The sequence below is a fragment of the Letharia lupina genome (genome assembly GCF_014066315.1).
Source record: "Letharia lupina isolate WasteWater1 chromosome Unknown contig_2, whole genome shotgun sequence".
Taxonomy (NCBI): domain Eukaryota; kingdom Fungi; phylum Ascomycota; class Lecanoromycetes; order Lecanorales; family Parmeliaceae; genus Letharia; species Letharia lupina.
Genome location: NW_023502971.1, coordinates 2549293 through 2572342, shown reverse-complemented (window position 1 = coordinate 2572342; position 23050 = coordinate 2549293). Strand labels below are relative to the sequence as shown.

At 50.7% G+C, this 23050-nt stretch overlaps 8 protein-coding genes across 8 annotated transcripts; 3 read left to right on the top strand and 5 right to left on the bottom strand.

The window, feature by feature from the left end:
- Positions 1-125: 125 nt before the first annotated feature.
- Positions 126-659, top strand: HO133_004794 (uncharacterized protein; the record flags this gene model as incomplete). Its single annotated transcript, XM_037295707.1, has 2 exons — positions 126-305; positions 600-659. The coding sequence occupies 2 exons, from the start codon at positions 126-128 to the stop codon at positions 657-659; spliced, it is 240 nt and encodes a 79-aa protein (XP_037157708.1).
- A 351-nt stretch (positions 660-1010) lies between these two features.
- On the bottom strand, positions 1011-1732 carry HO133_004793 (uncharacterized protein; the record flags this gene model as incomplete). Its single annotated transcript, XM_037295706.1, has 3 exons — positions 1011-1425; positions 1508-1590; positions 1664-1732. The coding sequence occupies 3 exons, from the start codon at positions 1730-1732 to the stop codon at positions 1011-1013; spliced, it is 567 nt and encodes a 188-aa protein (XP_037157707.1).
- A 537-nt stretch (positions 1733-2269) lies between these two features.
- On the bottom strand, positions 2270-3977 carry HO133_004792 (uncharacterized protein; the record flags this gene model as incomplete). Its single annotated transcript, XM_037295705.1, has 2 exons — positions 2270-3380; positions 3427-3977. The coding sequence occupies 2 exons, from the start codon at positions 3975-3977 to the stop codon at positions 2270-2272; spliced, it is 1662 nt and encodes a 553-aa protein (XP_037157706.1).
- A 686-nt stretch (positions 3978-4663) lies between these two features.
- On the bottom strand, positions 4664-6345 carry HO133_004791 (uncharacterized protein; the record flags this gene model as incomplete). Its single annotated transcript, XM_037295704.1, has 4 exons — positions 4664-4823; positions 4877-5049; positions 5104-6216; positions 6268-6345. The coding sequence occupies 4 exons, from the start codon at positions 6343-6345 to the stop codon at positions 4664-4666; spliced, it is 1524 nt and encodes a 507-aa protein (XP_037157705.1).
- A 211-nt stretch (positions 6346-6556) lies between these two features.
- Positions 6557-6973, bottom strand: HO133_004790 (uncharacterized protein; the record flags this gene model as incomplete). Its single annotated transcript, XM_037295703.1, has 1 exon — positions 6557-6973. The coding sequence occupies one exon, from the start codon at positions 6971-6973 to the stop codon at positions 6557-6559; it is 417 nt and encodes a 138-aa protein (XP_037157704.1).
- A 1237-nt stretch (positions 6974-8210) lies between these two features.
- On the top strand, positions 8211-9703 carry HO133_004789 (uncharacterized protein; the record flags this gene model as incomplete). Its single annotated transcript, XM_037295702.1, has 2 exons — positions 8211-8679; positions 8730-9703. The coding sequence occupies 2 exons, from the start codon at positions 8211-8213 to the stop codon at positions 9701-9703; spliced, it is 1443 nt and encodes a 480-aa protein (XP_037157703.1).
- Positions 9704-11688: 1985 nt separating this feature from the next.
- On the top strand, positions 11689-14551 carry HO133_004788 (uncharacterized protein; the record flags this gene model as incomplete). Its single annotated transcript, XM_037295701.1, has 4 exons — positions 11689-11742; positions 11798-13438; positions 13487-14431; positions 14486-14551. 4 exons carry the CDS (start codon positions 11689-11691, stop codon positions 14549-14551), a joined length of 2706 nt encoding a protein of 901 aa, XP_037157702.1.
- Positions 14552-14882: 331 nt separating this feature from the next.
- HO133_004787 (uncharacterized protein) lies at positions 14883-18501 on the bottom strand (the record flags this gene model as incomplete). The annotated part of the gene is made up of 3 exons (XM_037295700.1): positions 14883-15711; positions 15771-18274; positions 18325-18501. The coding sequence occupies 3 exons, from the start codon at positions 18499-18501 to the stop codon at positions 14883-14885; spliced, it is 3510 nt and encodes a 1169-aa protein (XP_037157701.1).
- Positions 18502-23050: the final 4549 nt, after the last annotated feature.

The following is a 23050-nucleotide window of genomic DNA, read 5'->3' as shown; positions in this document are numbered from 1 at the left end:
CAATATTTTTTGTGCCCTGTCGGCGATAATCTTGGCACTAATTTTAAATCCGTCCCCGCATAAGACCAAATTTTTGACTCATCCAGTCCCTCTTCACTACATCCATCAAAGCAGCTACCGACACGATGTCTTTCTACGATGAGATAGAGATCGAAGACATGACCTATCACGAGTCCACAACCCTCTACACCTACCCATGCCCATGCGGCGACCAGTTCGAAATCTCGCTCTCCGATCTCCGCGACGGCGAGGAAGTCGCAGTCTGCCCCAGCTGCAGTCTGATGATCAAGGTTATATTCGAAGCAGTAAGGAGCAACTGGACCATCCAATCTTGCGTTGCAGAAGCTCTCATGAGGCTGAAATGTGCATTAGGACAACCTGCCTAAGGGAGATGGCGACGGCGCAACGACGGCAGCGCCAGTGGAAGTTGTAGCTTGAGAAAGAGAATCAAGGAGGGAGGCTAATTAGCTGAAATGTATCTGATACATAGATGAAGGCTTGGGATGCATTCGGCAAGCCTTGAAAGACTGTCTTCTCGCCGCTACAGCAGTATTCTCCTCGAGAAGAGGAGCTCTTGTACAAGACGCTGTATGCATGAGATGGAGAGAAGGGACTGCCGTGGTGCAGAGATGGAGAGATTGATGGATTCCAGGGCTTAGAGGAGGGATTAGCCGAGCGCAAGGCATGTCAGAGAGGCTCAGTAGCATACTACTGTAGGACTGCTATTGAATGAGAAGTTTAGGTCAATGGACATCTTCTAAGTATGGGTTCCATGTTGTCTCCTTTCTGGCTGCTCCTCCATCTCTGGCTTCCGTTTGCCACTCCCATACTCTGCGATTTGGAACATTTCCATGGCGAAAGGTATTCGAGCCGTCTGGTTCTTGCAACAGGAACGCTCTATTGACAATGCATGCCAATTCGCGCTTCATAGTCCCACGTCTGACGCCATTCTACGCCCCACTCTATGCCCTGTGTAAAGAGCCAGCTCAACTCCATCCCAGGTGCCTCACTCACCGCCATCCCCTCCCCATCCCCAGACCCCCAACAACCCCCAACCCATCCGCTCCTCCCAACCCAACCTCCCTCCTCTTCTTCACCTTCCCCTGCTCCCTAACGCCCCTCACAACCTTATCCAACCCCGTCTCCACAACAACTCCCCCCACGATCATCTCCCCGAGCGTAGCATGCAACGCCTCAAAGTTGAAGATCAGATCCAGTTCACATACATTTTCGAAAAGGCGGTCGAGGGCTTCGACAAAGACTTGGATGAGGTCGAGGAGGGCGAGGGGAGATTCCGTAGACGTGGAGATCAGGATGAAGTAGAGGGTTGCGTAGTGGCGGTATGTTATGAGGGAGGGGGTGTCATTGTGGGGTTGGGTTGGGGTTGCGGCGGCCGAGGGGGTTGTAGCTAATAATGGGGGAAGTCTAGAAGGCCGTCGAGTTCAGTAAAGATTCAACCACTTGCCAGGAAGTCTTGGGGAATGTAGGACTCGGGGTAAAGACACACGGTAGGAAGTTGCAAGCTGAGGACGAGCGATCGGCAACAAGGGTGAAGATCTCGGAGATGAGACGCTGCTGCACGCTGGTATCCTGAGCGTTGAATCAGCACTAGGTTCAAGAGATTTATGCATACGAGTTATGACTAGTGCAACGTAGAGCGTACCAGCTGTGTATAGAACTTCGTAAGGCGTGGTTGGCCTGAGTTGTTGAAGACTAAGACCGCGTTTATCATGATGTCGATGGCCCTGCTCTCAGCCGTTCTCGAAGGTCTCAATGTCACTGTGTGGTCTTGTATACTGTGGCATTAGTAGTGAAGCTTTCTCACTGCACTGCGATATCTATGCTGGGGTGCAATTGCAGAGAAGAAGCTTACAGTCCGTAAGCGAGGACTAGCTCTCTTCTCTGAGGATGCTTGACGTCTTCGTCAGATTTATGTATTCTAATAAATACATAGTCTACTACGAAAACTTGCGAAAATGATCTCTTTCATAGCATAGACTTGCAATCATTCAGCCTAGTCATCGTTTCTTTTTGGCAGTCCCTTCGACAGCGACCTCTTCATCAATTTCAGAATCCTCTTTGTTCATGTCCACATAGCCGCAGCGCCGCCTCTCGGCGTTGCAACTCGGGACCCAGTGCTCTTCCAGCTGGCAGGATGAGTCGGCCTTTGACCCTGAGCTTCAGTCAGTAGCCGTGGCGACAACCGAATAGATCCCAGCTTCGAACGATCTTTGTTCGATAAATGTTTCTGTCCTGTGCCGAAGTGACCTCAAGGTCCTTTCTTAGCAAACCTCGACAGCGCAGGCCCCAGCTCCTGCTCCTGCTTCTTCGACTTTGTCTTGGCCCTCTTCTGCCTTTCAGTCTTCAGCTCCTCGACTCTAACCTTTTGCTCGTCGATAATATTTCTTTTCCCCTTCTTTCTCATGAACTTCCGTAGGCTGCTATTCTTCCCTCGTCCCCTATTCTTTTCTTTCGCCATCAAAAGCGGATCCTCGGGCTTCCTGTCCAAATCTGCCTCCTTTTTTCGCTCAGCTGCGGAAGCGAGGTCAAGATTACCAACGTAGTCCGGGTTAAGAGAGATCATCTCTGGCTGCAACTTATTTAGTAGAGCTCTAACCTCCGCTTCTTGCCGCTGCTTGGTATTCTCGTAAGGATTGATTTCGAGAGCATCAAAGTTGGGTTCGCCAGCGCCAGGCACAATGATGCTGGAGAAGCCTTGGTCGTGGGAGACTCCAAGCAAATCCTCAAAGGGGCACCATCTTAGCGATTCGATTCTTCTCCCTTCACCGCCATATCCCATGTATGGAGATTGCACCTTTTCCTGGTCGTCTCGGTGCTTGTCAAAAAGTCCTTTCCATACTGAAGCCTGTGTTCCCCATCCTACCCCAACAAGATTCCTGTCACTGATAGCAACGGAGGATCCAGGCTGCCGTAGGAAATAGTTGTTGACCTCACGATACATCCGGATGTCCCAGACACCCATCTTGAGATCCTGTCCAGCCGTGCACATGTATCTTCCCTCTCGATCAATCGAAATTGCTCTGACAGGCCCACGATGTGCCTGAAGCTTCACTAGAGGCTCGGTTGAATTTGGACTCCATAGACCCACAGTACCTTGCTGATTTCCGAGGTGGAGGATAGCATTGTACGGTGATTGAGCTAGAGCAGTGGGTGAGCCTATTTTAGTAGGCATCTCTATCACCATTGCTCCAGTGGAAGTGTCCGTGTACTTGAGATACCCTGCATTTCCCACCGTGGCCAGCAAGAAATGATGAGGAAGGAACTCCATGTGCGTGACCTCAATGTGCTTTCTCAGACAGTGGATTTCTACTCCAGCATGATCGTAAATATAGGTGTATTTCTTCTGGGCAACCGCAAAACTGAAGACGTCAGCATTATACCTTGTATGAGCAGAGGACCACCCACAATTGCTCACTATGAAGCCACTTCGCACACCTCACCGTCTCCGCCAGTTGCAGCTCACATCCCAGCCTCCCATCCCTCCAATCCATCGTCGCCACATGCCCCTTCCTCCCCGCTAACAACAACCCCTTCCCATTCCGCGTATAATCACACACATACGGCCCCAAACCCTCCAACCTAAGCTCGAAACCCTTCTTCGCCGTCTCCACCGCCACACTCTCCTTCACCTCATCCTGTCTGACCTTATAAGTCCTCTCAACTTCATTCTCGGGTTCAAGAAACCCGGACTCATGCTCGAGCAGAATTTCTGCATCGTGCGCTTTAAGGACCGCATCTTTATACTTTGATTCCAGCAATTTAAGATTGGAGCGGAGCTTTTTGTCTTTGATGGATTTTGGGGCGATTTTTCGGCCACGGCCGTAGGTCTGATGGGCAGAAGTTTCTCGTTTCTTGAGGGCTGCGGCTTCGGGGTCGAGAGGCTTTTGTCGGGCTTCGAAAGATTTCCCACTAGGTATCGAAGGTTTCCTGGTCACGATCTCGACTCCTGACTCCATTTTCGTTGGAAAGGAGCCTCGGCGACACAGACGTGGTTTACGTGAAGTTTTTGCATACAGCAGTGCGCAAATCAATGCCAAGCATTCGGACTTAATAGGTTCTCGGTGTTAAATGCCGAGCGGCTTGGATTGGGATCATTGCTACGATTTCAGAGGCTATTACAATCATTGAACAATGAAATGCAACGAGTGTGGAGGAATATATTCAGGGAAGTGGCTTGAACATCGCTGGAGGAGACTGTTCCAAACACAGATGCACGACTGCAAACTATGCGTGGAAAACGTGGTCCGGCAGCGCTGACAGATGAATTTGGGCGGGTAAAATCCGTACAAAGTGTAGCTTTGATGGGTGGCATTGAAGAGATGTTGGTCAAGGCGTGTTGTAGGTTGAGCGGGGGATGGTTGAAATGAAGGGGGACAACCCCAAGTAAATTTGACATACTATGGGATATTTGTACTTTGTAGTAGACAGTCCACACAGAAGGTGTTTTACCCAAGCAATCAAGCACAGGAATTGTTCTTGTCCTGGAAAAGAAATCTCACTTTTTGGTTCGGTGCGGCGTTTCTGTTCTGTGCACTGACTGACTAAAATTTATACTATTCATAAACAACTCGTGACATTAAGAGAGAGAAGGCTTGTAGGCTTGAAGCTTGACCCAATATATGATACCATCTGTGGACCACTCCTACAGCCTGGGCCTCATCTTAACATACATCGGTGTCTTCTCGTTCAGCAAGTACACCTTTTGATCAGACCAATCTCTTCCCGTCATCTTCTCAGATAACTCCAGATCGAAGTTCCATAGGACTTTGGCGAGTACCATCTTCATTTCTACCCAGGCTAACCTATAACTCAAGCAGTCAGCGTTTGAGACAACATAGAGTGCAGGGCAACCCACGTCTTCCCAATACAATTTCGAGGCCCAACCATGAAAGGCTCAAACACAGCTTTATCATCTTGGGCGAATCGAGGGTCCGCACCTTCGAGCCAACGCTCTGGTATGTATGTGTCTGGGTCGACAAAGTTTGACGGAGATCGGAAAGCCGTCTTCTGGGGGATTCCAACTCGTACCTAGAGTAGTGAGCAAAAACAGCATTTAGGATATTCAGGCAGACAGGTACCCACTCCTTTCGGAACAGCCATGCCACAGACTTCCACGTCAGGCCTATCCACTTGCCGAGGGACCGAGATTGGGCCTGTTGGATGCATACGGAGCGCTTCTTGGATGACAGCATGTACGTAGGGTAGATTGGACACAGCTGCGACTGTGATGTCTCGTTGGCTTTTGAAGGTTTCTCTAATCTCACGCACGAGTCTCTGCATGACAGTGGGGTTCTTCAGAGCGAAATAAGTGGCTGAGGTAAGAGTCGTAGCCGATGTCTCGCTGCCCGCAAGCACAAGCAAAGTGGTTGTCGAATCGATATCGTCTCTGCTCAAACCTCCTGGGTAATTGTTCTGAAGAATGTGTTTCATAAAGTCCGGCCTATCTGACTTGGAGGCGATGCGTCTGTCCACACGTTCCCGGGTAAAGGTAAAACTCTTCTGAGCTTCGTCATGGACCCATTGGGGTAGACAAAATTTAACGATGGTACTCATAGGTGGGAAGTGGTGAAATACGGTGAACAGCTGGGCTGCTTTAACCCCCATGAAGACTGAGGCAACCCAAGGATGATTTTCCGCAGTCTCGAGACAATGGAAGGACTCCGCGAAACATAGATCGCCGAGAACGTCGAATGTCACAAAGTTGTACCAGGAGCAGATATCGAGACTACCATCCTGGAGATTAGGCTGATCTCGTAGTCGATCAATTAGAAGGTCACTGTACTTCTGCAAGATGTACTCTTGGCTCAGCAGTGCCCGGTCGGAGAAAGCGTGGCTGATGATCTTCCTTTGGCGGCCATGGGTCTCAGCGTCTGGAATGGTTCCAATACTGGGTACGCCACCCGGTGTCTCTAGCACTCCGAATGTAGGCTTGGGAAGCTGTGGACGAGCAGTGTAAATGTCTTGCCAGGCGGAAGACCCGATAAAAGACAGCTCGTCCGGATGCACCCGAACCACCACGCCGTACTTTGCATGCAGCATCATATTCCAGTGGACCATTCGGCCATTGAGAAGGCGCCATACGAAGGGTAAAGGTGTAGCTGCTGCGAATGTAGGTCCCGGGAAGTTGCGGAGTGGATGGAAGTAGACATTGTAGATGGCGGATAGCACCAATCGAGCAACAATGACAGCGACTGACTGCAATCATTAATCAATTTTTGGCAAGGCCAGAAGTTTGGTTGCGCTCACCACAGTGAGTATCCAACCTGCAGCCGTAGTCAACGTCTTCAAAATGCCAACAGGATTGAGGCTATCTCCCCCGCCCATGGTTGCGCTAGAAGACCTCTGGCTTCTTTTCAAGAACTTCTAGAAGGAAAGTTCCCAGTATGTGATTGCTCAACGTTGAACTCATCGAAAGGTGACGTTGACCTTCAGTCAGCAAGTATTCTTGCCGCAGCGCCGGCGCGATCTATTGGCACGCCTGATAGTCGCGCCTCTGGCCCCTCCCCAGACGCAAGATGAAGTCACTCTGGCAGCTTCAAGTCCCCACAGGCTCGGGGCGACTGGAGAAGATGACTTTGTAATAGACAATTTCCGCTATCTCCAGTTCCTCTCCCTCAGCAGTTGCTTCCCCACTATCCCGCTTGCGGATGACGGCCACAGGGTTGGGTAACTTCTTCACTTCTCCTGTTAGCCTCTGATGCTGGCCAACGTAGAGATGGACTATCTTCATCCAGGATTTGTGTTCTGGCGAGCCGCTGGCGGTGTAGTCTGGGAAGACAAGGCGCCCAATGGAGATGGTTTGAGAAGTAGGTGAGGCGGTGGGAAGATTGATACTGCCTTGGATTTCAAGAATAGCAAGCCCACCCGGCGTTTGAAGCAATTGTGGAAGGGGATTGGCAGTGTTTGTCACCGCTGTTTGGGCAGAAGAAGTGTGGAGGGGTATGGTGGGCATAGCTGTTTCAGGAGATGTAGGTGTGAAGATGGTGGTGGCAAAGATGAGGCTCTCATTCCTCTCTGATCTAGCCCTACCTATGTTTGGTGGAATCCCGCGTCCTCCTGATTCGCTCGTTTCATGTTTGTGAGATACAAGTAAATTGTCGGGTGCTTTGGGAATGGTTTGCTGTAAAAGGCATCAAATTTGTAGGGGAATATGTGAACATATAGTTGCCTGACTTCCTATCATTGCTCCGAGATGAAGTATCCTCAACTTTTGATCAGAGCTCATGAGAGGAGCGAAAATCAAAAGCATGAAAGAATTCTTGATTTACAGCGCCGTTCTTTCTTAGATATTAAATAGATACATTTGCTCTCGTCTCTGGTCACTGTTCAGATTTGCACAACCCGCAACCACGCCCTTCAATCACCTGAGTAGATTGCCCCGAGTTTCAAGGCTGAGAATGGGCAGAAGCTAACTTTGTGACACCTCGGAAGTTAGCCAAAAGCTGCCTCAACTCTCGTCCGCCTTTCACCTCTAAAGACTTCCCTGATTCCCCCATCATACAACCTCCACAGTAAGGAATAAACCCAGCAAGCATAGATATTAGATGCAAGTATATGTGACATACTATACGCTCGCTCAGTGTGGAGAAGAGCCTGAGAAACGCGTGACTTCTTCGGTGCATTCCCTTCTGGCGGTGAAGCATCCCCGCAGGTGAAGAGACCATCTCCGGATTGCAATGAATGCCATAGAGCACCAGTTACCCGACTCTGCAGTGAATACAGTGTCTATTCAACCGCCACTAGCGTTCCTGTTATCTTCGGCCCTTCATTGATCCCCACAATATATTCTTTGACTCCATCTCTTTCTCTCCACACATTAGCATCCACCACATCTCACAGGTTATCAACAACACAACCATTACAACACTCTTGTCTAATCACAAAGCACTATTAGAAGCACGGTCTCTCGTTCAAATCTTCACAAAATTTCCCGGAATGAGCAATTTCTTCCAGGAAGCAAGCGAGGTGGGAGAAATTCCATACGAAGGTAAACAGAGTAAACACTGGAGAAATCATGGCTAACAGATGAAGGACTCACAACGCCGGGTACTACATTCACGTCGCCTTGGATGGGTACAAACAGATCCCCTGACACCTTCTTCGTCAACACAGTGACCCAGACGGCGTTGCCTAGAATAAATGCATACAAATACCCTGACTCGACCTTCATCAGCGCATTAACTCAGGCTATGTCACCTACAGACAAAGTAGACTCTTGGTTCGCTTCTACTCCTGCTGGACCAAGCCAGTCCTCGACGTCGCGTCCGAATACAAGGGACACAGCCTTGACTTCCCTCGCTGGTGACCAAAGCCAGCTGTCGAATCAGAACACAGGAGACGCGTTCTTCGACCCAACTGCCACTGGCCAAAGAACACGGGACCTGTTCCTGGACTCGTTCGTCGATGACCCGCAGCTGCCAACCGCCCAAAGGGATGCAAGCACTAGGATTCCCGGCTCATTGCCTACTAATCAAAGCAAGCCCTCAACCTCACGTTTGAGCACGAGAGACCCATTCTTCGACTCTGTCCCCAAGGGCCCAAGCCAGGTCTCGACTTCCCGTTGGAACGCAAGAGCTCCAGCCTTCAATGTGTGGAACTCCGCTCGAAAACAAGCCCCGGCCTCGCCTTGGAGCAAGACGGAGCCGTCCGTTAGTCCAGGTAAGCATCCATCAAGTCCGCAACAAGATGTTGAACCTGACAGGTTGCAGTGGAGAGAGTCCAAGAAAATTCCCGTCCGCGGTTAACACTGCGGATTCCAGACACATCCATAGGCAGTGACAACTTTCGGAGTGCACCGCAGATGGCGACCCATTCCGAGATTCCGGATCTACAAGCCGACGCCCGTCGCACCACTGACTCTTTAGTTCCTGCAGCGAGGCCATCCAATCCCGGCCTCCAAGGTTCACAAAGTCCAGCATCGTGGAGGGGAGAAATGTTGAATCCTGCAGCGAGACCTTTCCAATCGAAGTTCTCAGGCCCACAGGCACCAGCAAGTCGAAACAACCACACTGTGGTGCAGCCCACAGAAGCTTCCCATACCAATTCCAGGGTGTGGAGCAGTAAATTGATAGTTGAGAAAGAAAGATGGAAGCGAGTGGAAGAAAGCCTTGGGAGGATGAATCTGTTAAGGTCATCTGTCGTACCCAAGACACTGAAGGATTGGCTGGCGCACCAAAGAGGCCGCGCAGACGCCAAAAAGACACGAGAGCAGCAAAAATTGAAGGCGCTGGTTCAATCACCACGAGATCCTCGTCTGCCGCCTCCCAGTCGTCTCGTCAAGATTGGGCCTGCCTTTGGAGGGAAATCGTTCGAGCACAAGAACTTCTGTGCCATACTTGTGTTTCCATCTGTCTGGGTGCGCACTTATGAACCTCCTGCTGAGCGCCCCGACCCGCTATGGCCATGTGTCGAGGAGATGAAGGAGGAGGGCGATGAGCGAAACACCTCTGGTTTCCGTCGTTTCCCTGGGCTTCCAAGAGTTCCTGGAAACGATACTGTCCAGTACAAGCTCAAGGCTATCCAGCCCTTCCTGCCGTTCGATGCCATCTGGGAGCTGCCGACCAAAGAGAGCATAGAAGCTGCGAATGAGAAGTATTCGCGGGAAGAAACCGAAAAGATGGAGGGATACTTGGGGAGGTCGCTACTTGATGCGCTCGACTGCATCACGGAAGACAGCTTTTGAGGTGGCAATGAATTCAATGTAAGATATGAGCGAAGAAGCCTGCATTGATTAGAAAGAGGAGGGAAGCATCAATTATTTTGAAGGTTGCTTGCTCTGATTTGGAGGAAGCGTGAGCGACTGGAACACATCGGTCGTGTGAGAACTGATGGGTATGGGAGGTGAGCTAAACGCCGCGGTGCGAAGTTTGGGTGTTGATTTATATGCAGACTTCGATCCTTGTTACATACCTTACCCTATGCGATGGGCCAATGGTCTCTCCTTCAGTGAGTGTCGGCCAACAGGAAAGTTGTTAGCTGATCCTACAACATCAACGACTAGCAAGTCATTTGGTCGACAAACGAGGGAGAACGACCAAGACCTGCATGAACTGTCAATAGATTCCTGTGCTTTGGTTAGGATCTCATTTCGATCAGAAACAAATTCTTCCAGTCAAGCCTCTCCTACTGTAACGTCCTATTAAAGCATGAGCAAGGTTTAGGTGTTCTTGTCACGGCAAGATTCCTAATATCCTCTTCTGATATCCTCTTACGGACAAGGTACCGCCTGTTCCCATCCCCATTGAAGGATTCCCGCCTAGGTACCAGTGACGAAGGCACCTGAAACTTCGAGTCTGAAGCCTAGGCTCATGACATAGATCTAAACATGGGTGGATGTCATGTCTGCATTGTTTTCTCATCGGATCAAGGCATGCAAGCTGTCACCCTAATTCGCGTCCTCCATGCCGTCTCTTCAATCAAAACCTAGCAGTAAGTTCGATGCTGGGCTAGGGCAGTGGCCAGCTGCAGACAGCCGAAGAATAGTAGGTTTTCGGTCCTTCCAAAATTCCTCAGCTTCACTACCCATTTAAGCTATGAGGAATGGCCAGGCTAGAAGACTTTCCGGTCCTTCAGTGAGCGAGACACTCGTACTTCTTTCTGCTCCATGACTTCCGCCGTAATGGTCACCGAAGACGAAGTCATAGATATACCTTTTAACAAGCCTGCAATTGGCCTCATGAAACTCCAGATCAAGGAGTTGGTATGTTTCTATAGTGGGTAAAATATCCAGTATACTGCGATCTTTACCAGAGACATTGTCGCCCGTGTAAGTCACTGAAGAAGCACGGGGTTGAAATCACAGAGGTGCCCACTCTTGCTTTGAGATGATGCAGAAGAGATTGCTGGCCAGCTAGACGGAGATGGGAGATGATCTGGGGGAATTTGCGAGGCCACACATCCTAAATGGGTTCGGAAGGGAGGATGTTCGCTCCAGATTCTCACGAAGTCGCTGTCGACCCGCGGTGCTCCTAGCAATATTAGAATCGAAAGTCTTCAAAGGCTTCGGCTCGGGGATTCGACAGCACTGTTCGGCGCATTTGAAAGGGTACGAGCCGAGGAGTGCAGCCTGTGATGGGAGAATAGACCTGGCATGGTCGCATACGAGTCCCGTGTCAGAGGCACATGCAGATGCTTGGGAGGGCTGCATCCCTGAGAGTTCCTCGCTATATGGACTTTGCATCACCCTTTGTTCGCTAATCAGACAGCAATAGACATCCCTTGTATTGATCGGGACAGATTGAACGTAGGAGTAACGCGAGTGAACTCGGAGTCAGATATCTATTAATAACGCGCCTGCGTCTACCAAGATCCCTGCTCAGATTTTAAGGTCGGTCGCCGAGCCTTGTCCTAAAAGGGATGTGGAGAATACAATCGAGTCAAGGTCTGTCTTGCAGTTCACGGGCTTTCACACCAGCTTTAACACCCATTTGGCATACAACAATTGCCTCTTCATAGTGAATGCAAGTATATGGGTAATTGCCACTATCAAGACACACCTCTTATGCTTCAATTCCCTCCCGTTCAACTCCTTATCACGACTGGTCTATCGCTTCCTACAATTTTCCCTTCCTCGTGCAGGCACGACCGAGCAGCGACGCCCAATTGCATAGCCTATCAATACCTCCTTGGATTGCATTGCCCTGGCTATAGCCTAGACACGTCACCACAATGGCTGATAATGGCCCCATTCCTTCGAGTGCTGATAGCTCAGATAGGGAAGGGGTAAGTAATAGTTCCGCTTTGGCCGCGGAAGCAGCCCCAGCTAAGATCGTGATAGGACACTTTCGAGGATGCGCAAGATAACTCTGATCGGCCCCAGTCCCATCGGTCATCTGCATCTTCACGCTCTCTGACCAATCTTCGACCACCCTCATCTCCCTCCACACCACGCGGGTCCAACGTACAATCCTCAGAAGAAACATCGGTACATAAACAAGAGGCTCGTATCCCAGACAATGAAGATACTCCAACCAAATCTCCCTTGCTCACTGCGCACCGTATTTCGGCTTCTTCCCTCAACAATGTGCAACTTGACGGAACGAACGACACCAATTCAATACGATCAGACTCTACGGCTACTGCAACGACCGAAAAAAGCATGGCTACCTCCCCTCCAAAGCTCCCGATTCGATCACAAGGTCTGTCTGGAAACCTTCCATCGATACCTTGGGGCCCGCCTCCCGCCTCGAAACCAACAGTCTCTACACCTTTTACAGCTCCACCCCCGAGGAAATTGGGCATGAGTTTTTCCTGGCTGTCGAGGAGTACTTCCGGAACCAAAGATGCTGTCCCGTCTCCCAGCCAAGTGCCAACTCCTCGTGACCGGCGGAACACTGTCACTTCTATAGCCTCGATCGGCTCGAATCCGGAGCTCATGCTGAGCAAGCTGGATGAAGGCCAAGAATCCGACAACTCGACCGGTGCAAAACGGCAAAGAAATAGTTTAAGAGACCGGTTCAAGATGCTCCGGATGAGAGAAGAGGCGGGCATACAGTCTCTCGAGGGACAGGATGTTGGGTCGCCAACAGCCAGCGGAGGAGCTCTTGCAGCGCTAATTGGGCGAGGTGCAAGCGTTGGCCTCGGCATTGGAAGTCCAACAAGTGTCGTAGACGAGAAGGAAGGTGGCCTTGCTGGTACTGCCAGTCCTCTACAATCACCGGTCTCGACTGTTCCCCCCGCTAATCCAATAACATCGACAACCAATCCTAATCTTGCTCCTGGAACAGCCTCCGGCGTGTCAGCTGGGCCTTCAGCTATGACTGATCCTGCGGCTGCTGTTGACTGGGACTTATGGCAATCGGTCGTGTATGAAGGGCCATCAGCAGTTGCAAGGACCAGCGCGGAGGAACTCAGCATGGCTATAGCAAGTGGCATCCCCAGTGCGATAAGAGGTGTCGTTTGGCAGGTATTGGCCCAGAGTAAGAACGATGAACTGGAAGGCGTGTACCGAGAGTTGGTCGTACGGGGTACAGACAAAGACCGCGACCACATGGCTGCAGCAAACGGTCATGCACTGACAAACCTCCCAATGAACGGAAGCGCTAAGGAAAAGCACTCAATAGCCTCTTCAGCATCGTCGATGCACTCTGGTCAATCCACACCGGCAACTACAGCGACCAATGGCTTGACATCGCCATCTCATTCGCAGCTAGGAAAAGATGCAGAAAGCATGAAACAGCTTCAGGCAGCGATGATGGCCGAACGGAAGAAAAAAGTAAAGGAGGATGCTGCTGCTTTGCAGAAGTTGGAGAAGGTCATCAGAAAAGATCTGGGGGCCCGAACAAGTTATTCGAAGTATGCTGTGGCTGCTGGGCTTCAGGAGGGTCTATTCGGAGTTTGCAAAGCATATGCCTTATTTGATGAAGGGGTCGGCTACGCTCAAGGCATGAACTTTTTGATAATGCCGCTGCTTTTCAATGTAAGCTCCTCTACGAAGAGCAAGGCAGCGTAGACTAACGCTTTCTAGATGCCCGAGGAAGAGGCTTTCTGCCTTCTCGTTCGGCTGATGAATCAGTATCATCTTCGCGACATGTTCATACAGGATATGCCTGGCCTCCATTTGCATCTTTACCAATTCGAGAGGTTACTCGAAGATATGGAGCCAGCGCTGTACTGCCACCTCCATCGAAAAGGCGTTGCCCCACAATTGTATGCAACGCAATGGTTTCTCACTTTGTTCGCCTACCGCTTTCCTCTCCAGCTAGTCCTCCGTGTATATGATCTTATCCTTAGTGAAGGTCTTGAAGGTGCCATTCTGAAGTTCGGTATAGCTTTGATGCAAAAGAACGCCGACAACTTAGTTGGCATGAATGATATGTCCAGTCTAACAAATTTCTTGAAAGACCGCCTTTTCGATGTCTACATAGACCAGGCACCGTCCGCAAACTCGTTACTTGAGTCAGGTTTCTTCGGCAGCTCAGGTGGTGGGATTGACAAAGAGATCTACCGCGCCGATATCCTCGTCCAAGATGCCTGCGCAGTCAGAATTACCCCGGAGATGCTGAAACATTATACGTCAGAATGGGAAGAGAAGCAGCGATCAGAAAAGGAAAGAGAAGCCGAACTCGAAACGCTTCGTTCAACGAACGCATCGCTCGCGCTCAAAGTCCGCTCGCTTGAAGAGAGAACAGAAAAGTCGGACACCGAACATGTGCAAATGGCTTCGGAGTTGGTTCGTACGAAAGTTGAAAACCAGGAGTTGTACGATAGCGTCGAGAGCTTGAGGGGTCAGACAGACGAGCTGAGGAGTATGGTCGAGAAACAGCCTGAGGAGGTTGAGCAGAGGCTGAAGGAGGAGATGGATCGAATCATGAAGAGGAATATAGAGGTGCAGAACGAGAACCGAGCATTGGAGGAGCAGATTGCAGATATGGAGAAGACATTGGTGGAGACGAAGATGCAGTTTGCTGAGGTATGCTACCAAATAATCACAATGGAAGGGTACTTTTACTGACCGGACCTTTAGATTAACGGCGAATATGACAGCCTGAAGCAAAAGTGGACAGATTTGCGGAAAGCCATCGAGTCTTAGCCTTGGCCACTAACCTACAGCTTGTTGCACATCTTCGCTTCCTGTCCTGTTTGCTTCGCGATTATATATTTGCAATTGACTTCAAAGTGTTACTGTGTGAGCGGCTGCATACCCCTGGCGTACAGGACCTACGGGTCAGTTATCTGTTTCATTAGCGAGCATGTATACCCAGACAGGCCACATATGGCTGAGCAATGTGGAATTCGTCCCGAGCAAAAGCTTTCATCTGTCTATGGACCATCATATGCTAGCTACAATGAAGGCGAATGTTGACCTTACCATCCTTGGCAAAAGGGTAAGCACCCATCCTTTCGACTGCGTCAAATCGGGCTCATCCCTCAATGTTCTCAAAATGAAAACTCGGACTCCCTGGCGTCGCCTGTCCCGCAACTGACGGCAACTGTTCTCTCCGCCCTCCATCCCCCTCTCCGACCGTAGTCACCCCCACTTTCTCCCCCTCCTCTCCCTCCACCTTCACAACTTCAATGACCTTACACCCCGTCGTCCGGCTCAATCCCCTAACCATCTTCTCCAGCACCTCGCCCTCTTCAAACACCAGTTTCCGATCAAACACCACCTCCTGGCTCTCCCCACCCATCAAGCGCTTTTTGAGATGTTGCACGAACGGCATAGCGCGTTTCATTTCCGCTTTGCCCTTGGCTTGTACTTTGGTGTTTAGGTTCTTCTCATCGAAGCTCATGCCGTTGAAGGACTCGCGGACGATTCCGAGATATGCGTCTTGCCAGGCTGGGTAACTCGCCGCGTAGAAAATGGTAAGTTTTTTAGGTAATTTAGGGTCAAAAGAGATGACTTTCCCTTTCTCCTTCCGCTTCTGCTGCGCCGCCTCCGCACTCGTAATCGCGCTGCTCGTAGCCCTTACATACTCTCTCGCCGCCGTCAACGAAGGATTAGGGGTGGGAATGTCGGGCCAGAGGGCGTTTTGAATCGTGCTTGGGGCGGAGTTTTTGAGGACTTCGGACCAGATATAGTCGGCCCAGTGAGGGGCGATGGGGGTAATTAGGAGGGCTTGCAGGGTGATGTATTTGTGGATGAGGGATGAGTGCATGGGGAGGGAGGCGGCGGTGGTGGCTTCGCGGTAGAAGTCGCGGGCTGAGGTGAAGTCGTAGAGGGAAGATTTGAGGGCGACTTTGTAGTCGGTTCTGTTTGGGGATTTGTTAGTATGGTTTGGAAAGGGATGGTTGAGGTGGCGGATGCTTACGCTTCGTAGTGCTGTCGGGCTTCGTGGACGAGAGTGTTCATCTCGTTGTCGAAGAGCTGGTCCCAGAGTTCGTTGGCTTCGCCTGTTCGGAGACTCTTGTCGTTGACAACCTCTTCACACCATTCTTTCAAGGTATACATTCGCAGGATGATTTGATTAGCGACTGCCTCCTCGAAGTTTGCGTCTTCGACTCCGTCCCCGGCATCTGCTAGAGCTATCCGACATGCATCTGCGCCGTACTTTTCCACTGCGTCATTCAAAGTCATGAAATTGCCTGTGCTCTTACTCATCTTATCGCCATTGAGTAGCAAGTGGCCATTTGCTCGTACGCTTCGCGGCCAGAACTCCTTGGGAAAGAGCGCGATGTGGATGTAGAGGAAGAAGGTGAGATGGTTGGGGATTAGGTCCTTGCCAGAGCTGTTCATATCCAGAGGATACCAATATTCGAATTCTCTTCGCATGGTCTCCAGATCTGCTTTCTTGATGCCGCAGTCTTTCAAGAGCTCCTCGCTGAGTTCCCGCCGGCAGAATATATAGTCCCAGACTTCGTCGATCATTTGGTGTGGTTTAATGTCCAGCTTTCCAGGTGTTTTGCCAAAGATGTCGCCATGTAGCAGATGCGAGATAGTGTAGTAGGCCATGTAGATCGTACTGTCGCTCAAGCTCTCCACAAGGAACTTGGGGTCCCAAGGAAGCTTTGACCCAAGTCCATATGTTCTAGCGCATGCCCACCGATTGAGCCATTCAAGGTTCTTTTCGAACCCATTCTGTGTCTCTGAGCTGTAAGTCTCCATGTCGTTCTTTACATGGTCGAGGACAGTATCTCGCCATTGAGGGTCGTTCTCTCCGTAGTTCAGAAACCATTGACCAAGATATGCAGTGACGCATTCATCACCACTACGACTAACGACATGACCGTTTGGCTCTGCATACTCGAAAGCTTCACCACTCTCAATCAGGGCCGCTCTAACTTTAGGCTTCGCTGCCTCGACGGATTCGCCTTTGAAGTCCCCAATTAGCATTCTACCCTTGTAGTACCCTTCCTTATAGGCCAGATCTTTCGCTTCTGCAAGCTGCTTTGCATCCTTTGGCGAGTTGATCTTCATCTTTTCCACGAGAAATTTAGCAGTGATATTCCCATACGACGGTGTCTGAATGATGGGTGGTATCTCGAGCTGAGCCCACTCCTTCTCTATGCCGTAGTATTCGGCTTTCTTCGCCAGATCAGTGACCGTAGCGTAGTCATCAGGGCTGTCAGAAGGAACAGAAGTCACAACACCGGTGCCTTTGGACGGAAGAACGGATTCCATAGGCAAGATCCGCACACCTTGCTTATGTATCGACAATGGCGCGTTGACAAGGGTACCAACTACCTCCGCGCCGGTCAGCTCGAGAACAGGATGAAGCTCGCCAGCATCTCGTGCGAACTTGTCACTCTTAAAGAAGGTTCCTTGAAATGCCATATTCCAAGCAGCCCGTTTAGTAACTACGTAGTATTCGTTGTCAGAAACTTTAAACACGCCATAGACGATTTTAGGTCCCACAAAGCAGCAAGTTTGTCCATACATCGTTTCAGGCCGAAGAGTTGCAGGGACGAAGTACACATGCGCTCCATCTGGGAGCTTGCCCTTTATTTTCTCTGCAGCTTTCGGCGCCCATTCCTTAACTTTCAATTTGAGAGCAGTGTAATCCTGTGGAGCTACACCTTCACCCTCTGCCCTGTCATGATCCATACACGGCTGTCCATCTTTTGGCGAATAGATCGTATAACGAATACCATACTGTATCTTTTTCAGCTCGTGTAAACGGTTCATCTGCCATCGTACAAAAGCATCATAGTATGGATTAGCATCAGTCGTGACCATTGATCGTCTCCAATCTATCCGAGCCCCAAAGTTGTTCAGATCCTGTTTCAACAATGGTGGGAAGTATTGCAGCCAGTAATGTGCGTCGGCGAATCTGTGTATCTCTTCTTTTGGTACTCCTAATGCAAGCATGATCTGAAATTGGTACTTCATCTTAACTGTCTTCGCTGCGGCCTTTCCCTTCTTCGAAGTGAACTTTGTGATGTCTTCTTTTGTCTCTGCCTGCGTTGGCGCTGGCGCCGTCACCGTCTGGTCTGCATCCTCCTCTTCATAATTCTCAAAGTTCTGTCCAAACTTCCGAACGTCTTCTGCCAATTTGTCTGCACATGCTTTGATGGGCATGCCGGTTAGGTGAAACCCTACAGGAAATAAGACTCGCTTCCCCTCCATTCTCGCGAAGCCAGCCGTGAATTCGACTTTGCTGATGGTGAAGCTGTGCCCGGCATGTAGAAGGCCATTCGTGTACGGGTATGCGAAAATGGCGAAGTGTTTGGGGTGCTTCTTCCGCAACTCGGCTGGAAGGATCGAGCCCGTGGGTATCTCGGAGGTTGTGGGAGCGTTGGAGTCGAAAACTTTGCTTTCTCGCCATTTCTTTTGGTATCTTTTTTCGATTTTAATTAGGGTGTCTCTCTTCTCGGTCTGTAAAAATCGTGTCAGCCGCGATCCTTCAGATGGAGCAGGCCTCTTGCATTTTCCAATTTCAAAGTCTTCGCGGTCGCGCCAGCGGCGCCATTCGCAGCTGCCATAGTTGTATTCGTCCGGAAGAATTGTAGTTTTGAGGCCCGCGAACCATGCGAGACACCTGATTGTGATACAGTGTTGCCAGGTATAATCTGCGATCTGATGGGCTGCAGCCCACGAAACATGCGTGTTTCTCTGCTACGTCTCCATGAATGTCAAGTGTTGTGTGAGTCAATACAAAATGTTTGCGGCTGTTCTGTCTGACATTTGATCCCTGCTAGCGCAGTCCGGGGTGCCAAGACAAGGCCGCCATTCAGCGGCCATCGCGCGCTTCACCTACTCATATGTCTTCAGCGTATTTTCGTTCCAAAGACTTGGCTCCGGGCTAGAATGTTCAGATCAACGATGAGACGACTGGCTGAAACTCCGGGGCATACCATTCACAATAATCCGTACAAAGCCCAGAAAGAATGGCCGCCCGACTTCACAAAGCTCCACCCCAAATACCAATTTCGTCTAGAACGCAGGTATAGACGACGTGCCAAGCTACGATATTCACGGCCTGGGTGGACCAAGGCTGTAAAGCTTGCTGCCTCTGGGAGCTCATTCTGTGAGTGCGCTTTCGGCATGTTCGCATCTTCTCGTTGCTCACTGCTCCTGTAGTTATCCTGGTATACGGGGTTCTCTTCATGGATTGGGGAGAGATGGCAGGTAGAGACGTGAAGCCTTTTGAAGGAGTAAGTCATACGCTCTGCGTGGACCATGTGGTGTAGGACTATGCTGACACGGATTAAGACTCGGGAATGGGTTCGGAACCAGATCAGCTCGATTTGGACAGCAAGCTCGACGACGTCTCCAAAGACTACTGAAGAGAACGGACCTCCTCCGAAGCGTCCACATTGAATTAAAAACGTTGTCACACTATTCCGGCCTTTGCTCGCCCTCATAAGCCAAGCGTGGGCACAGCTTTCGCAGAAGTTGACCACTACGTCCTTGGTTGTTACCGCTTGAAGACGACTCTTGCATCATTATATTACATTCAAGTCCGAATGTCTCCTTGAAGACGAAGCTTTCTGCCAGCGTTCTGGTCTCGAACCCGGGGCCGGACTCCCCCTGACCAAATCCCGTCAACCTCTCTCATCGCCATGCCTCTCACTTGCAACGATACCCTAAGTTCCGTTCCGCTCGGACACACAAACGTCAAAAAATACCCTGAAGTAAACCCAATGACTGTCACCGCCCACATCCTAGCCGCAAACGCCTGCGCTATTGCCCAAGAGACTTTTTGTTAGACCACATCGTCAGGTTCAGCGACCCTAGCGGAGAACTACCGCGTTGGAAGGGGCCAGCGAGCCATATTGGCTGGTGAAGGCGCTTACAGTAAGGATGGGGTAGAGTTGTTGTAGTCTAACAGCTGCGACTTGGATTGGGATGAAAGACTGCCACGTGTCACAACGGCGCTTCTGATGTGTTAGGTCTCGAAGAGCGAGGCCAGGCTTCGGTGGGGCTAGGTCCACGCTCGCAATATGTGAGAGGAGGATGGCCGAGATGCCGAATAGGAGTGGAGATCGCATATTTCGGTCACTGGGGCTTGAAGTTGTATCTTCAAAGATGTGCCTCTCGACAACATCAAAAGAAATTCAATTCGTAAAAATGGAAGTTTGAGTACCCGGGACAATGACCAGCCTTGCTTGCATATCTCATGAGGAAGTTGAACAGCCTGCAACACTCGACAAGTGAATTTTCTGCCATGACACCAAACCACGGCGTGTTTTAACCGAATCTATGCTAGTAGAAAAGTACGATCAGACGGAGTCAAAGCCAAACCGACTGATTTCACCGCGTCTCCCAGCTTCGCAAGCCCCTGCGAACCTCCCCCGAGACCCTCTCCCGCGCTTCGTTCTCCACTCCGGCCCTCTCGTTCGCCGCCTTCTTCCCGCTCTCATCCCCCTCCCTAGATATCCCATCCGAACCCCCCCCCCCCAACTCCCCCGGTTCCACTCATCCCGACGACGACGGACGGCTATGTATTGGGCCTCCGATCACGGCAGCCATGGCTGCGCGATCAGGATTGGGGAAACGGCGAGAGCTGCGCACATGGGTTACGTACGCGCGGCCTGTGATGCGCATCAGTGGCGTGCGCGGACGGTGAGGATTCGGTGGTGAGGAGGGAAGCGGGTTGTGAGTCGTTTTTCAAATTTTATGGCGTCGGTTTGGCCCGGTTCTGTGTGTCTGTTTTTGTTTGTTTGTTTGTTTAGCGAAGAAGGTGTGTTCTTGAGCCCGCACTGCCTGGGAAGGTGTGGGTGGATGGATGAGTGTTGTTTCGTTGGCGGGGTCTATATGGGGGCAGGGCCGGCGGTGGTGGTGGTTGTTTCGCTCCGTTCGGAGTCTTGGAATGGGTCCCCGTCGCCCCCGAAGCGAAACATCTGCTCATACATTCTAGTCCTACAGAGCGGATTCGTTTTGTAGGACGGCAAGGCACTTTTTTTCATTGACTCCTTCAACGGATTGAGTGGGATTGGCTAAGTAGTCTCGCCTAGACTTGCTGCACGAAATGTATCTAGAGTCGAGTTGTGTAGGAGCATCTCAACGTTCTCGGCCGCCACCACCTAGCCGTCCCTTTATGCATCTCCTCCAGTTCATCCATGATACGACACCTTTTCAAGCCCCCCCCCGACAATCATCTTCGCACGTGGCCTCCAGTTGCCACAACGCATGTCTCCTCCTATCATCACAGTCTTCCAGCACCCTCAGATCACCGTCCAGCGATCCCGCCGAAGCGACCTCCTTCGCCCTGCCACTCCGCTCCATCCCTCCATCCATCGCCTCCAACTGCGGTAGAATCGAGCACGGTCCCACTCCTCTCTGCCATTTTCTTTCTCGCACCCGCCCCCGATGTCCGCGGTGATGCGGTTCGATCGCGATCTCGGCTTCTCGTACAGCGTCCGGGCCTTCTCGATTGGGGCGGGGTGTTTCGACGGGTCGTCGACGTCGAGTTTCTTCTGTTGTGGGCTTATGGGTTGAGTTTTGTGCTGTAGAAGAGAACTGGGTGAAAGGTCTAGCGAAAGGGATATTACCCAGCCGGCGTTGGGCCATGGGGATTCGGGACTGAAATGTGCGGGCTGTGGTCAGTGAGGTTGGGATGTTAGCGCTTCTGGCCATCACTGTGTCGGTGTATTACCCTTCGCAAGCGCGGCAACATTATATAGGGTATCTTCGGTGTGCGGCTTTGTGCTTTTTGGAAGCATTGGTGAAGGTGCTGAGTTCTGGTCGTGGTTTGCGAGAGCAGATATTTCATGGAATCCATTTAGACTACCAAGCTTTTCCCATGACCCGTGGTTCACTTCCAAGTGGGGTGGATTCGCCGAGTGGGCAGAACTGTCACAATCGCATCCCTCCACGGTCTCACTTGCCGTACATCTCCGTCGTGTTTGCTCTATGCCCTTCACAATCTTTATTCAGCGTCTTCTCGGATCCACCCTCTCCTTCGCGTGTCGTTTTGGTACGGGTGATTTTCGAGACCAGAGCTAGATCTTTTGTATGCCATCGGGGCCCTCCTTGGTCATACCCATCAGCTCAGGCTTCGGCGATACCAATGTGTTTGAATCGAAGGGATCAAATATGCTGCCGCTCACGCACGAAGCGCATCCGGTGACAAAGCAGGTAGAAATGCCCCAGATCACGGGTTCTGACTGTGACAGTCAGCTCGCACAAGTTAGGAACCTATGGCTGGCGGAGTGCCTACGATGTTATTCGGAACGGTGAAGAAAACGATGTAGTTGGTCATGCTGATCTATCAACGTAGTATTCAGTTCGAGTCTGCAGTTGCATGTATTTTATAAGAATATTTGATGGAAGAATAGTTGAACCAGAGAGATGACGCACACCTGCGGAAATTCCGATGTGTGAAAAGAAGACAGGAAATATCATTTGTTAAGGACCATGGTATTGGATGAGGACCTCATAGAGGGATTAATTTACTGAAAGAGATTTCCCAAATTTAGATTTTGCAGCCTCAAGTACTTACAGTTCTGCACAACTCTCATGTGAATGAGACCGGGTCGAAGATGATGATGAAAGAAATATTACCAATCTTGAGCATGATTACAGTCTCTCCCGACACCTCTTTTCGTGGCCAAACCGGCTCGAGCCCAGTCACAGGCTTGGGACTTCTCGGGAGACTCGCAGAGTAGATGCGTGATGCTAACTGATACCTGAGTTGAGCCGGATCTATTTCGGTTGAGTCAAGTGACTAAGCAAGTTGCATCTACCACTTGAAGAAATGGATCCTCAGACTGCGTGCAACCGCTCTAACTTGCTTTTTCGCCGGGTAGAAACATTTCCGCACCTACACTTGTTCTTCATACTCGTCTGCCTCTCGGACCTGATGCTGTGTCTACGGCCAACACCCAGGGAGATTATTCTGTACAGCGCTTTGAAGACAACTCTGCACTCAATGCAGCGGTCCCAAGATGAGTCCCTGGAACCAGGCTTTATACTGTGACGCGTCGGATCTGTAGCCAGAGTGACTGCTGAGATGACTGGGTTATGTGATGGTCGACCCTTTCCGATGCCTTATGAACAGTAGGGTAGGGTCAATGGACAGCATTGAAGCCAACATGCATAATAATGTGGGAGCACGGATCGAAAAGTGCAAATTGGAATTTGAAGATACTGCTAGTGAGAGTCGAAAGGTCAGAGTGGATTGCTCTCAGATCCGAAATCACTACCGGA